General features: G+C 40.3%; 1 protein-coding gene across 1 annotated transcript in view; it reads right to left on the bottom strand.

Moving 5' to 3' along the window:
* The window catches only part of LOC147126681 (pleckstrin homology domain-containing family A member 5-like), a 45,285-nt gene that overhangs the window by 14,265 nt on the left and 15,096 nt on the right, over positions 1-15,924 (bottom strand). The window contains exons 5-9 of the mRNA XM_086023188.1: positions 3,360-3,443; positions 3,016-3,069; positions 1,567-1,720; positions 704-808; positions 332-404 (exon numbers count right to left, since the gene is read on the bottom strand). Coding sequence (XP_085879314.1) covers positions 332-404; positions 704-808; positions 1,567-1,720; positions 3,016-3,069; positions 3,360-3,443 — 470 coding nt within the window. The remainder of the gene's footprint in view (positions 1-331; positions 405-703; positions 809-1,566; positions 1,721-3,015; positions 3,070-3,359; positions 3,444-15,924) is intronic.

The raw sequence follows: 15,924 nt of genomic DNA, 5'->3' as shown, positions 1-15,924 counted from the left end.
CGATTCGCCCCGATTAATCGAAAATTGATTGAAAATCAACTCACCCCGATTAATCGAAAAATCCATCTAGAAAATGATGTCTTGAAACGTTTTTGCGCCAAACATCATTGCGTATTGCCTTTGTGGATGGCACAGAGACAAGTACGCTAGCAATTAAAAAAAAAATAAAAAATAGAATCGAAAATCGGGAACCGGAAATCAAAAATCGAATCGGGGCTCGAGTGAATCGTTACACCCCTATCAGTGATGGCTACTAACAGCGTCTTATTGATAATCTGAACGCATCTTTGGTTGACTTTTCATAAATAGTAGATGGATTGCGTTTCCTCACCACGGTAGTAGAAAAGGCACATGTCCGACAGAACAAACCACCTCTTCTTCCACAGCTTCATGCCTGTACTGTCCTTAGGGGTCAAAGTGAACAGAAAATCAATTTCCACACATACGGCAATTCATTATTATTATCGTTTTTTTTTTTGTTTTTTTTTTTTTTAAATCCCTCAACTAGCTTGTTTCACCCCATTTTTTTCGACAGCCATCTTGAAAACAGATGAGTTTTCATGTGTGAGGAAGACATTTGTTGACAGGTTTACAGCCGACGAAGCCGATTGAACTTTTCTCACATTAAATTGTATGATGTACATTCAATTAGCTGAAAATGAAGGCTGCGGAATTTAATTTAAGGGTTAGCGCTGGTTCTTACCTGCTTGTAAAGCCAGCCGCTTTTGACCACGGGGGCATTTATATTTCTCTTGATGGAGTTGGACCTCTTGCCAAAGTTGTGAATTTTTTTGGAAGACCTTGAAGGCTGTTGGAATAGAAATAGAAATGCAGAACTGTTTTATATGCTGGATATGAATCCAAACAGTTGAGCGGAAATCAATGTTGGATTTACATTTCGGTTGTTTTTGCTCAAGGGCACCTCAAGAGTGGTCAAAAAGTACTCGAAGGAATCGGAATCAAGCCAAGTATGTTATTTGCACACAAGGAATTTGTCTCCAGTAGTTGAAGCTGCTGTGCTAGTGTGCTAGCATAGCAAACAAGTAGACATCAATACATCTTTTTGTTGCATCATTTTTTTTTATTTCGGCTGAGGTTTTTTTTTTTTTTCCATGCCGCATCATAAATTCAAAGCAATGCATTTGAATTCATAATTTATGTTCCGTTTTCCTTTTCTTTTTTTTTTTTTTCAAAACTAGGCCCATTCAAGATGATAAATTATGACTTCTCGTGAATGCATAAATACTGAATACGAGATGTTCCTTTTTTTTTTTTTTTTTTTTTTTTTTTTCGCTTTCAACTAGCGTAAGCAAGAAGCGCTTATTCATGACAGCCTGAAGAATTCAATTTCTGGGCCACATTACAGAGTAGATGTTTGTTTACGCATCAGCATTTTATACAACAAACACTATGAAATCCTTTGAGTAATAACACTTTCTCCTAAAGGACCCGCAAAGTTTGCTTGAGTCCTCCCGAACCGAGTAAAGTTGATTTTTTTTTTTTTTTTTTTTTTGTGCACGCGCGTGGTGGTCTGAGTAGGTTCTAACTCGAGAACACGTCGCTGACCCGTGTGAATGACGAGGAGTGAGTCAAAGTGGCGGCAGGGCTCCCGGTGAAGTTGCTGTTGTCCGAGCCACCCGTGTAGTTGGACGCTTCGCTCATGGTGCTCACCGGACGTTCCTTTTTATCGCCGCTATTTTCTTCTGGCTTTGCCGCTGTCCTGCCACAAGGTAAAAGAGATCAAACATTTGACCCCTGTACTATATCAAAATGATTTAAAAAAAAATATATATTTTTTTGGGGCAGGGACAAATTCAGCTGCGGGGTAGATAGCAGCTCAACGTGTGTTGCGCAACACAAATACACATTCACCTCAAGTAATCGGTAGAATAAAATGAACTCGTATGGAAACTTGCATGGAAGTGAAAAAAAGCTCCGTCGAGATGGTCGTGTGGGTGTGGTTCTGCTACGAAGATGAGGGCTATTCAATCCGGTGGCAAATTGCACTACAGCAATCAATCCCAGACAGTCTCATTAAACAGACCTCATCGTCTACGTCTTGACGATCCACGGGAGGATAAGGAAAAAGAAGGGCTTGAGTGACTTGAATGATGGGTGAGTGGCGGTATCACTTTTATTAAGAAACCGAGAGCCCGAGATGAAATGCTGTCTTCCCTCGCCAAGGAATTAAAACCACATGCAAATAGGCCATCACTTAAGTAGAATAAGCAGGGAAGTAATCGAAAAATCAATTTAAAATAGATTCGCCTCGATTAATGGAAAATAAATCGAGTGGATCAACAAAATTTGTGAATATGTGAATAAGAAAATAGTTGGGGTGTGACGATTAATCGAAAACCGATTCAAAATCGATTCGCCTCAATTAACTGATTGGATTAATGGAAGAATCAAGTGGATCAACAAAATTTGTGAATATGTGAATAAAAAAATAGTTGGGGTGTAACGATGAATCGACAACCGATTTAAAATCGATTTGCCCGGATTAATCGATTCGATGAATTGTTGTTTTCAATTGTTTTTTCATTCCAGATGCATAGCACATTTGGAATGTGATGGCATTGACAGTTGTTACTATTAGAAAGAAAGGTGATAAGACGTCTATGGAAGAAAAGTTCCAAAAAGTCACAAAAATAACTTTTTAAATTTGTAGTGTCCACTATACAATATATGCATCCAAGTGTGATAGTGATAATTTACGAATAAAATTAAACATTGCTTTTGAACTGTGGTCCAACAGAATTATTTTTGAAAACAAAACAAAAAAAAAAAAAAAAAAAAAAAAAAAAAAAAAGAGTAGCACGGACAAAAATTGGACGGTACGCTTCACTTGGTAATTTGTAGCAAAACCGGTTTCAAGTTTGGCCATTGCGGGTTTATTAGCCACCACTGATGGTGGCTGCAAAGCAAGTCACTAATTCAAAATACTTCTAAAGTATGAATGAATTAAGCGGCCAGGCCAACCTACTCTTTTCTTTCGTGATCAGGGTTTATTACCTGGTGTCGGCCTCTAGGGGCCTGTCAGGATGGACAAGTTTTCCGTATTTCACACTAAAAGAGCAGGAGGAAGACAAGAGGACAAAATAATACCAATGCAAAAAACATGGCGACAAACAAGACTCAGTCAAATCAAAAATAAAAACGACAATGGATGATGACATAAAAACAGTCGATGAAGATGCGTGACAGCACTACATTCTCAAGGCCCAAGGAGCAAATATTAAGATCGAGGTTGAAAAGATGGCTCGGCGGACAAGCCCGGATTGCTTGCCACGGCTAAAATCGGTTGAACATCGAATCACAACACAATATCATCGTAGAAATCCCGAAAACGGACTTACTGTTCATTCACGACGAAGATACAGTTGTCCTGGGAGGGCGCTCCTGACACAGGGTGCTTGCACGTCACCTTTCGCTCATTGTGACTGGACAAAGAAAATAAAAGGAATGTTACGATAAATGGGGATTTTTGCAAAAACAGTTGAAACACATAACATTATGACAATAGGTTTGCATCAATAAAAAGCTGTGCTTGTAAAATACTAGTGCTGTCAAGCGCTTCAAAATTTTTAACCAATTAATCGCAACATCTTCCACAATTAATCGCGATTAATCGGATTTTTCAACGACAATTTTTTTTACAAAGCTTGGAACCGTTATTGAGTAAAATCTTGGAATGAATGTGGGGAAAAAACTAAAAGTATATTTCGATTCAGAGACTGTTCTAATAGCTTTCTTTGATCCTTGAATACGATTCTTCTCCTGTAAAATACAACTAATATGGTATTTGAATTTGGCTTTGCAAAGTGTGAAAATTATTTGGGATTTCTCCAATGAGTAAAAGTCCGTCTTTGCGACAGTGACTCTCCCCTAAGTTTGGCTGCACAGTGAACAGAGGTCAGCTGCTACAGGAAGTAAATAAATCGGAGTTAACTGAGTTAATTTTTTTTTAGTGCGTTACGGAATGCAATTTTATTTTTACAGATAATCACATTTTGAACAATAGCGTTTTTGAAGTGAAATTACTACGTTTTTGCCTCATCATAGACCGGGGTTTCTTTACCTTGAATGCTATTATAATAAAGGTAGCTAATACCCACCAAGCTAGCTAGCTAGCTAGTCAGCAAAACAAAAAAACAAACATTTTTTGGCCTAAAACAGTCATTTAAGTAGGAAAAACTGTAGAAAATAAATGACATGACATTTATGGCAACAATGTTACTAGGCGCAACAAAGCAAGCAAGTTCCTTTTATTGAAATCTTGAGTTGGGGTTCCATAAAACTGAGAACCGCTTTGTAAACTCTCATTTCTTTGTTGCCAATTTTCACAATAGCAAAACTTAAAACATTTAGTTGAGTTGCCCGTCTTAAAATGTTATCGGAGTTTGTTGCCCTGAAATTCTGACTTTGCCCAACATTTTTATTACGGTGTAGCTCGCTAGCCAGAAAGCTAGCTTGTCAGCTCTCTCTGAGCAGAGCAAAATGATATTTCTGAGATATTTTGTCTGCTTTCATCAATTTGTACAAGGCTAGAATGACTGTTTAAGAAATGTATTTTTATTTATTTATTTTTTTTTTTTAGACAATTTTTACTACTTTGACTGTAAAGCCAGTAATGCTAACTGTGACGCGTTATAATTGAAGGCTGTCGGGAAATGGACAGTCTTCCACATTGCAGTTTTTATTCTGTACCTTCACTGCCGAGATCAATACGTGGCACGGAAGCAGCCCTCTCTTTACATTCACAACACCTATGACATCGTCTGTAATTCGGATCCATCAGGTTGTTCGCAGCAAACCGGAGTGATTTAGCGCTAGGCTCCAGCTGCCAAACGGTGGTGTGGTGCCACCTCTGAATGAACCAGCAGAAACAACAAAGCCACGGTGGACCGGCTTCTTTTCACAAGCGAGAACGAATATGCCCTGGCAACAGGCCGAGTGAGTATCGCGTCGGCATCCGATCCACCCGGATGGCACATTTCACACCGTCTACGGATTCCGCTGGTGCGCACAAACGCACAATATCATCTCCTGAAAAGACCGGCAGATTGTCGACTCACCGGATGAATGGCAGAATGTGTCAAGGGAGGAAACGGAGCCAGGAGGATGGCGGCCTTGACCGTGGGCTTTCCTCCCGGAGTGAAGGCAGCGCAAGCGCGACAGCACGCGCTGGCTTTCTCTCCCCTGCTCCGCTGTTCGCCACTGCGCTTGCAATTCAGACGCGCCAAAGCGCCGCCGCGTCATGCGCCACGAGCGAACTTTCAATTGAACGGAAATCGAACAGGCAGGCTCCGCAAGATGGATTCTTAAAGCTACCGAGCTACCAAGAAATGGGTTAGCATGTTATCAGTATAGCTATGGTTAAAAAATAAAATTAAAAAAATAGTAAAACTGTCAACATTCTCTCAGAAGAAGAGGGTGGAATCAATGCAAATCGATGAATCTGACGGGAGCAATGTGATTCATCAAACCTGAGATGAATTGTGATGGCTGATGTTGACGCATGAGTCATTGTGAGAAAAGAAACAAATAATAGGAAATATAGCAAAGTAAGGAGTACTTGAAGTGAAATAAGTGGTTTTCTTTTTTTTTTCTTAAGCTAAATTTGCCCGCTAACGCCGTCCTTGCAACGGGAGTATTTGGCCGGCTAACACCTCAATGTTGCCTGGCTAACGATGTACTAGCAACCAACGAAAATGACTTTTCAAACTTGGATACTGGACAAGAGAGACGAACTAGCTTAGCGCTAGTTAGAATGAGGGTGCAGGGGTACTTGAAGTGAAATAAGTGGTTTTCTTTTTTTTTTTTAAGCTAAGTTTGCCCGCTAACGCCGTCCTAGCAACGGGAGCATTTGGCCGGCTAACACCTCAATGTTGCCTGGCTAACGATGTACTAGCTACAAACGAAAATGACTTTTCAAACTTGGACACTGGACAAGAGAGACCAACTAGCTTAGCGCTAGTTAGAATGAGGGTGCAGGGGGTACTTGAAGTGAAATAAGTAGTTTTCTTTTTTTAAGCTAAGTTTGCTGTTGGCCCGCTAACGCCGTCCTAGCAACGGGAATATTTGGCCTGCTAACACTTCAATGTTGCCTGGCTAACGATGTGCTAGCAACCAACGAAAATGACTTTACAAACTTGGACAGTGGACAAGGGAGAGGAACTAGCTTAGCGCTGGTTAGAATGAGGCTACTAGCAATGTAGATGGATTTAAAATGTGAAAAAAAGAGGGGAAAAAAAACATCCCTTGTTCTGACTTAGGCCAGGGTATGGCGCAGGATCAAAAAGGCTAAAAGAAGTTCAATTAAAAAAGGTTAACGCCCTAAAAAAATCCCGATACGTTTGAACGAGTCAATTTACCATTTTGATCAAACTTGATTTTTCATTAGTTGGCCTATGACGTGTTTTTCGAGTAAGCCGAGTAATCCGTTCGACTTGATTCGGTCGTTCGCTGGCTAACGTCAATGCGAATAACGAATGTGGATCTTTGTTGCGAGTCCAAGCTTTTGCAATAATGATCAGTTTTTTTTGTTCCTTTATCGCGTTTAAGGCCACATTACAAAATATTCCGTGTCCGTACCTCAAATATGAACTGTATATACAAGGTGAATATCCTTCGATTTAGAGCCATTTGCCTTAAATGACTGAATCTGGAGGTCATATCGGAGAAAACGGCAAACAAAACCCGGATCGCATCGACCGAAAGCGTCAGTCGGCTACGCGTCGAGCAAACTGTGCTTCCGGCGGCACTCCGGGTGAATATCAAACAGTGATCCAAACAAGTCGCGAATGCTGAGCACAAACGTTTCAGAGCCGGGAAAATGCTTTCAATGCTTTCGTGGAAGCGGGCAGATTTACTGTCGGTATTCAAGGCTTTCACATTCTCTCTCACTCTGTACATTCGAGATGACAGATGTCTGTAATGACCTCGACGTTACGCGGAGCATCCGTTAAAGTCATTTGAGCTTTGTTGAACAAAAAAAAAAAACCCTAAAAAAATCCCACCCCGTTGTTGTTAATACAATTCGATCTCGTACTAGCTAGCTGGGGACGCAGACCCGACAAGATAAACATTAAACACAGATGGTTCATGGTAAGAGTTATGACACCAGTCAGACTAAATACACCCAGAATAAATAAACAGGTTTTTTTTTTGTTTTTTTTAAGTTGTGAAAAATGTAAACCAAGTCAAACAAAAAACAAGAGGAACTTCAGGCCTAAATCAACGAGGATTGCCTCACACTTTTCTGTTCACAGACGTTACCCCGCGACGATAACCATATAACACGCGCTGACGTTTATGACGGCGCCTCATTTTGTGTCTCAACGCGGGCACGTTTATCCTGATCGAATTCAAAATGGCAGCAGCATTTGAGGATTAAAAAAAAAAAAATCAATAAAAAATCCGATTGCGAGTTGTTCGTTCGATTTTTGTTTCGGGGCCCGGGGTTGGAGATGAAATGAAGGGACGCGCAATCTCTGCACCGAGTGAGGAGGGGAAAGAGATGGTGCGCTGCGCCTGCTGCCACCGCCGTCCTGCTTCAGGCTGCCGTTGTCATGGTTACCCATCGGCAGACGCAAATGCATGTGCCTCAAGCACGCGTCCGCACCCGCGCCCCCAACACACTCACCGTTCAGCTAACCCACATACACAAAGGATGACAAACTGTCGATAATGTGCATGTCACGGGTAATCGTTTGACGGACAGAAGACGACTACAGCGCAGTTCAACATTTCGCCAGTGACAAATTCTCCCAGTGGCCCTCAAATACTCAACCCCCCCACGCCGAAAAATTCTACATTTACATGACCAGTGTCAGGTTTTGAAAGAGAATAGCTCAATTGCTAACATGCTAACGGTTGGCATGCTAACACACAAGGAAATGGCTGACTGATAATGTGACCTGTAGATAGGTAGCCTGGCAAGCCACGCCCACTACGAAAGTGGGTCTGGAAAGCCTGCCGGGTGTTAGTTTTGAGAATGGAAATTTACAGGGGTGATTCCATATTTCCGACTCCCCCTTCCACTTACTGACTACCACATTTTCCCCCTTGAGTTCTTGAACTGCTTCCTATTATAGCAGACTGGTAGTTCCATCATTTTTGACATGGATAGTTGACCTCAATACTGCCAATATACACAACTGCAGCCTTGTAAAAAGCCGGTTTAGCGGCTGAAAGGGAGAATAACGTCATTGCCATGTGCCGATTACAATTACTCTTTCGGATTGATTCGTAATCCTTGGATCACGGGAAGTAGAGATGGAGAGTTACTCTAGTGCTGCAGTACCCTCTTGTGGCCACTGACGAACATGACAACAAGTAGTGCAAGCAAGGCTCGTTTGTCTTGGGTGAGCAAATATGTTTTGATGGCTTTGCTGTTATCAAATCAACTGAAATGTTTATCACACTTCCCGGGATAAAGTCAGAGGTGGGGAGTAACAGGTTACATTTGGGAAATTTTGGTGATTTGTGAAGATTTATCGCTCTCTCTCGCAACATTGTTGTTCTGCCTGCAGAGCCTGTAAAAAATAAATAAATTTTTTTTTAAAAAGTACAAGGGCTGAAATTTTGTGCTTACTTGTTCTTAAATTTATTTATTCTATTTATACTATTATTATTTTACTGTTTATTAAAGTACTTGAATTTACCTTAAGATTATTTAAAGCTATTCTTTAATGAAATTCATTTTATTGATTGGACGGACTTTAATTTGCCTGAAGATGATTATTGTGTATTTTTGTCTGATTGAATGGTTGTTTAAAAAAAAAAAAAAAAAAAAAAAATGAATGAGACGTTGCTACAGCTACTCAGTACTTGCGTCGTTTTTTTTCACCGAGTACGATTTTACTTTTACTCAAGTAATTATTTGGATGACTACTTTTGACTTTTACGATTCCGGAAGTGACAGTACTTTTACTTGAGTGCAATTTTTGGCGACTCGACCCACCTCTGCTGACTTCGCAAAAAAGCGAACAAATCCAACATGAACAGAAAAATCGAAAAACATCGCTTGATATTCAGATTCCGTCAAAAAGTTGATTCATTCATTCAAATTCCATTGCTCCGCCATTTGAGACCCCGTTTGCCTTTTCAGGTTCCATCGTACCAAAACGGGAGCAACCAAAAGGGGAACGGATACCGGGACCACAAAAACACCAAGAGAGTTAGGAACACACGGAGGATAGGATCTCCCTCCTTCTTCAAGAGCGCTCGATGCGTTTTCGAGTCAAGCGTTCGGACTCCATTAGAGGCCGTAAATAAAAGACGACAAGGATAGAAAAAGCCAAACTCTTCCTGGCCCCATCCCAAGAGATTGTTGTGATCAAAGCCGGATGTGATACAAGCGAAGGCTTATCCGCTCCACCCAAGCTTCCGCCTGATTGCAGCAATTAACTTCTGCCGACAAGGAGTGAAACGATGGGAGGGGATGAGTAACGGGGATTAAAAAGACCTCTACGTCCACTTGCAAAGTTGAGACGCAGTTCACTCGATGCTACACGGTGCATTCAGTAATCCTTTAAAAAAAATGCTCGGGCCAAAGCGGGAATTGGATCGTAGACTTGAAACAATCAGGATTTTTGGGGGCGATCACCGATTAGCGAGGGTTGAAAAAAAAAAAAACGATCATCGAATTAAATGGTGTTCGTCTGAAAAAAAAAAAATAAATAATCTAAAAATATAATTCACACTGATTAACGCTGAATTCAAGTTTTATCAATAATCCGTTAGTCGCCACCGTTTGACCTTTGAGAGTATTCCTTTTTTTTTTTTGCCTTCTTAACTCCAATTATTTCACCACGCAGACAATGGAGTGCATTAAAAAGACAGATTTCGGATTCTGACAAGTGGCTTAATAATTCAGATACGGCAACGAGGAGATTCCCTCTTTGTGTCGGGGAAAGGATTTAGAGCTCGGAAGCCTCACAGGGATGAAATATTAATTCCTCCATTGAAGTATGACTGATGGTTCCATTGAGAAATCCAAGTGAACATTCAAAATAGAGACGGGGAAAGGCAGAAATGCACAGCTTGAAATTCTGAAATAAGAACGTCCGAATTGGTTCAAGAAAGTTCATTTAAAAAAAAAAAAAAAAAAAGTAATTTTACAATTGGGAGGCAAAACGACATGCAAAACAAAAAAAAGCAGTTCCTGTGAAGCTGGTAAGAAAAAAAAAAAAAAAAGAAGGAAAAAAAAAAAAATCGTAACGATATTTCATAGTTCCCAGGTTGAATAGCCAAACTCAGAACTGTGAGACGCACGTGCTAACTCGCACTTACTCGGCGTGCCGCCTGCCTACCGGCTATAAAATTATAACTGTCAAATTAACACGGGCGGAGAGCGGCTTTGCGGCTTGGATTCGGAGACTTTTAAAAAGGACAATTGCACCGAACAAGACATTCATTTCAATTTTGAAAAGCCGCAAGTAATTGCGGTAGATGCGTGAATGGAAAACAGATTAGAAAGTAGTCACTTAAATTGGGCACGAGATCAACAGCACAGCGGAAAAGTGATAGTTATCATAAACACAAACAAAAAAATCTAAAAGAAGCTTATTGCAAATACATCATCCATTTTTTGGGATGACCCCACAAAACTTTTTTTTTTTTTTTTTAATTTTTTATCGTAAATGCAGATAATCGTCGTCGATCCAGCTGAGGCTTGACGTGAAGCGCGCTGACACCAGCAGTGAGAAAACAATTTTTCGCTAACTGTGCAATTGGCCCGAAACATGGAGGGATGTGATCTTTTGAATTCACCACTCTGCAATTACAGAAACCACGTAATTCTAAGGAAGTAGTGACTTGAAACCACAAAAAAAAAAAAAAAAAAAAAAAATTTCCAAAACCCCAATCAAATGTTTTGGGGCCTCAACATGACCAGTTTTCGGTGGTCATTCTAAGACATCATTTTTCAACTGGAATTAAAAAAAAAAAAAAAGGTTTATGTGGAATATCAAGCGGTTTCTTTCCACGCGTCCTTTTGGCTCCATTGGCAACCGGAAACGAGTCTGTTTATGCGTTCAGATCTCGGCACTTCTGCAGACCGACTTTGCTTGCTCGGCCGCAAAAAAGTTTTGCTTAGCTTGAACACTCTTCTCGTTGCCTGTGCTGGCTACGCCCGCTAAAAAATATCCTAATCAGTTGACGACCCATTGCGAATGATTAATTATTTAATAAATGAATTCTTTGTGGGATTATTCCACCAGCAGCAGTCGCCAAAAAATAAAAAAAATAAAATAAAAATAGTAAGAAATAATACAAACTAACTTCACGGTGCGGTTACGACTCGGAAGGCTAATTTTCTTCTTGGAAAATGTTCCGAGTTTCATTTAGGCCGGAAAAATAGAGCCGTCAAAATCCGATTGGTTGCTCAAACCGGAGCCTGAAGCTAACAGTGCGTTGTCCACATTATTATTTCTTTTCTAAAGCCATGAAAGCCTCTACTGGAAGACGTCGGAATAAATAAATAAATAAATAAATAAATAAATAAATAAAAACAACAACAACAAAGGAAGAAATGACCTGCTGATTGTGCCGTTAATGCTTCCATTTCCAGCGTTGCGCATAAACCACACAAGCAGCACGAGCAGCCCGGGGGAAAGCATTTTCCCAATTAATTGATGTGAACACGGAAAACAGATTAAGATTGCCCTTGTCTTTGTACTTGTCCTTGCGTACTCTCCACAGGGAGCCAAAGCCACGCTGACCCAGGAGAAGGGAAATTAACTTGTCTCATCTCAGCAGAAAGAAGGAATCCTGTTCTTAACTCAAAATACTTAACGCCCTATATCGTCGCTGTCCTGTGAAAAACACTTCTCTCCAATTTTGGAAACGTTTTTAATTTTCGCTTTAATGCCTGTGACGCCGAGACTTGATTCATGTAAAAAGAAGAAAATGAAAAAAAAAAAAAAAAAAAAAAAAAAAATGGAGATAAGTGTTTTTTTTTCACAGGACAGCGACGATATTTCAGAATATATCGTCGCTGTCCTGTGAAAAACACTTCTCCCCAATTTTGGAAACTTTTTTAATTTTCACTTTAATGCGACGTCACTGAAACATGATTCATGTAAAAAGAAGAAAATGAAAAAAAAAAATGGAGATAAGTGTTTTTCACAGGACAGCGACGATATTTCAGAATATATAAGAATTTATCATCGCCTCGTCCTGTGAAAAACACTTATGTCCAATTTTGGAGGAAAAAAAAATAATTCACGTACATACGATGTCTGTAACGCGGAAACACCATTCACGTAAAAATAAGAAAACAGAAAAAAAAATGGACATATGAGTTTTTCACAGGACAGCGACGATATACAAGAACAGGAAGGACTCGAAAAATAATCATACATTAAATCTCAATCGCAATAATTGGGGGGGGGGGTTAAATACTTTTTTGAAATCATTTAACCACCCCAAAATATTAAAACAGTTCAAAAAGCAGGGTCATGCTACACAACAACACTGCTAAATCTCATGACCGCCATCTTTTTTATTTTTACAGCGATATTTTTCTGCTAATTATGCTGCTCCGTTCAATAATACGTATTTGTTTTTTTGTTTTTTTCGGAACTCTAAACCGACAGTCTGTGGCGCACCAAATGAATAATTCAACAAATATGAATTCGCAGCTGACGGGATGGAGCATCCCACTTACCGAGTGCTAAAGAATGCTAATGCCCTTGTTAAATGCCTCCGCCCACTATTTTGCATACATATCAGACGATTCTCCCCTCGATCCCTTCTCCTGTCCTCCCTCTTCTCTCCGATCACTGATCTAAAACACATGCACGCCTCACCTTTGAGCCCATCCTCTCTTGTTCCTTTGAGTATTCCCCCCCCTCCCCCCCCTGCAGACTCTCTCCCACAATGTCACCTTTTTGCTATTCAACTATTCACACGGTCGCCTCCGTTAACTCGTTCTATGCCAATGACGTAATTAGATGTCATTTCACAGTCTGAATGAATTCAACAAAAGAGTGGCTTTTTTTTTTTTTTTAATCACTCAAAATCGCCAACTCAAATTTAAACGAGATGTGAATTTTTGCTTTACATGCTTTTTAATAATGTCAGTGTATTTGATGACGATTTTGACGGCAGAGCATTTGTGACATCACAAAGGCGAAGAGCAGGCGCTGGCGTAGCCGGAGGCGGCAACTGCTCGGGGGACGTGACAAAATGAGACTGCGGCGGTTCGAAAAGAGGTGCACAATGCAGTTTAGGCGCGAGGAACAAGCGCAGCAGGTACGGGGCTAGCTTGCGCTAAGCCGAAGGGCTTTAAAGGACTTTAAGCTATAAATAAAATGGAAGGAGGATGAATGGTGGCTAATTTCCACCAGATGTTATTTGACTGAATTGGGGATTTGGTTTTTCTGATGCTTTTTTTTTTTTCACGCCGCAAGACGGGCCTGGCAATACCTTTGGTCGAGCAGCATTCCATCGCTATGTAACAACGTTGACTTTACAAGATTACAAATATCGAAACAGAACAAAGTGACCCAGTACTTTATAGTAAAATTATTCAATTTTTTTTGCAAAGGATAAAGAATATACGCCTGTCAGTAATGTTATATCGAATGTCTACATGTGTTGCTGCACTGTTTAATCAATGCTAGCTTTGTTAGCCCCGTCAAAGGCATTTTGAATTGCGTGTTAGCGCTCAGCTAGCTCCCGTTATTTAATTACGTGGTTTTGGCGGTAATTTAACACACAAGTTACAGAATTCTTGCAAACATTTGATCAGAGCTTTCTCTTGATATTATTTGTGCTTTACTTTCAAGCACAGGACTGTAAAAAGTGACTTTAGTCACAGCCGGCACGTTGCTCGTCACACTGCTTCTAATCCGGTATTCAATCTCAAGGCCGTCGCCCTCCTGAGGAAAAAAAAAAAAAAGAATTCTTGATGACTCACTTCCTCAGATTCAAGCTTTGCGAGAGCAACGCATGAATTAATCTTGTATAGCTTTCATCTCACAGCTTTTAGAACCTTCAACTGCACACTTCTTGAATGTATATCATCCATCCAGTAGTGCAGCACACTATTTATTTGAGGATTCTTGTCACTGTAGTCCAGGTTCCTTCTATCCAATAAAGCAGAAATAACATTTACGGCGGAAATGGGCAGTAGTGGTGGTTAGACACCTATCTGCTCAGCCCAGAGGGAGAACGGTGTTGCTTTACTGCACAGCAAACTTCATGTGATTTATGGCTTTGGGCTGTGACGCGGGGGATATTCTCCTTGAGCAGAATGCTTTATATGATTGGCTTCACATCATCCTCCTGCAGTGTGTTTAAAAACAAAAAACAACAACAACAAAAAAAAAGCAGGAAAGCCATGTGTGGAAAGGAAACATTTAAATAGTTTTTGTGGGGGGATAGAGACCAAGCGCAACCGTGAATAACTAAAAAAAATAAAATAAAATGATCTCAAAAACCCAGGCTCCTCCCCTAAATGCAAAGCTGATCACGTAAACGTACTTCCTTAAGACCAATTCTGATTTAGGTGCCATCTTGTGGCATTTTAGAGCATTAAAGGAAGGCGGCAAAAATGAGTTTTTCGGCCAAAGAAAAATGTGTGAATATGCGAATGAGAAAATAGTAGGGATGTAACGATTAATCGAAAATCGATTTATCGATTCGTTCCAATTAATCGATTTGATTAATCAAAAAATCACGTCAATTCATCTCGATGATGATGTCTTGAAAAGTTTTTTTCATTCCAGATGCATAGCACATTTTCAATGATCAAATTACGCGCTTGCGCCAAACATCTTTGCGCATTTTTGAAAAACAATCGAATCGAAAATGGTGAGCTGAAAATCAAATCGAATCTGCGCTTGAGTGAATCGTTACATCCCTAGCAAATCCCCACAAGGCGGGAGATTACAGTAGTCATTTAAATGAAATATAACTGTAAACGTTCTGCCTTGCGACAAAGACGCTTGCGTTTGCTTAAGTTTGTCTGAACTGACGAGCCAATTTTCACAAAACGTTTGGTTTGCGCTTCCATCTGCCGCTTTTAAATCCGTAATCATAAACCACGCATAAGCCTCCTATTGATTCCAGAGAAGGATCACCTCAAAATCCTATTCATGTTGTCCATTTGTTTGTTTTGCACTGCGAGCAGCGGGCTCGCATGTACAAAATACACACGCGCACAATGCCAAACGGATTTGTGGGCTTTTAGCTCAACTCTTCAAAACCAGATTGAAAACATTAGCAGGCTGCAAACGCCCCCCAATCAGCTGCCGGACTGGATCAAGAGAATTTGGTAAACTTGGCAGGGCCCGAACCAGATCCCCTTGATCATTGTCATCCTGGCCGGTCTTATTTGTAGATTATCTGTTCATTCTGTGAATCTTCCATTTACCCCCGCTAGTCCTCTGCTCCCGAGACGAGATGTGAACAAACACAATAAGGTTCGGAGATCCCACCAAAAAAAAAAAAAAAAAAAAAAATCAGATCTCCGTCATTTGCTATTATTTTTTATCTCTACTACTGTACACAGGAGGGCCTGAGCCCGAGACTCGAACCGACGACCTCAACTGTGAGGCGGGCACGCCCCAATTATGTTTGTCTTCCTTCGGCTATATATATATATATATTTTTTTTTTCCAGCCTTCTGTTCCCGCTCGTCCCGATTGTGTTCAGCACTGACCTCCAGTCTGAGTCATTATTGTTAGAGGGCATCCATAAATGGAAAAGGACAAGTGCAACCATAAACGTAAATCATAATCCTATAGCACAAAAACTCCAGCACTGCTGAAAGAATGCGTAGAGGTCATTCAAAGTCATGCCCTACTTTCATCACCTTGAAGTCTCTGTCTAATCGTATTTTTTTTTTTTTTTTTTACAGCTAGGCACCTCCATCCCAAATAAATAATCAAGATTCATGCTCCCTTTTAG

This window comes from Filicampus tigris, chromosome 22, assembly GCF_054856515.1.
Source record: "Filicampus tigris isolate MCC_2025a chromosome 22, RoL_Ftig_1.0, whole genome shotgun sequence".
Classification (NCBI taxonomy): Eukaryota; Metazoa; Chordata; class Actinopteri; order Syngnathiformes; family Syngnathidae; genus Filicampus; species Filicampus tigris.
The sequence above is the reverse complement of the archived record's forward strand: the minus strand, read 5'-3'. Positions and strand labels throughout refer to the sequence as shown.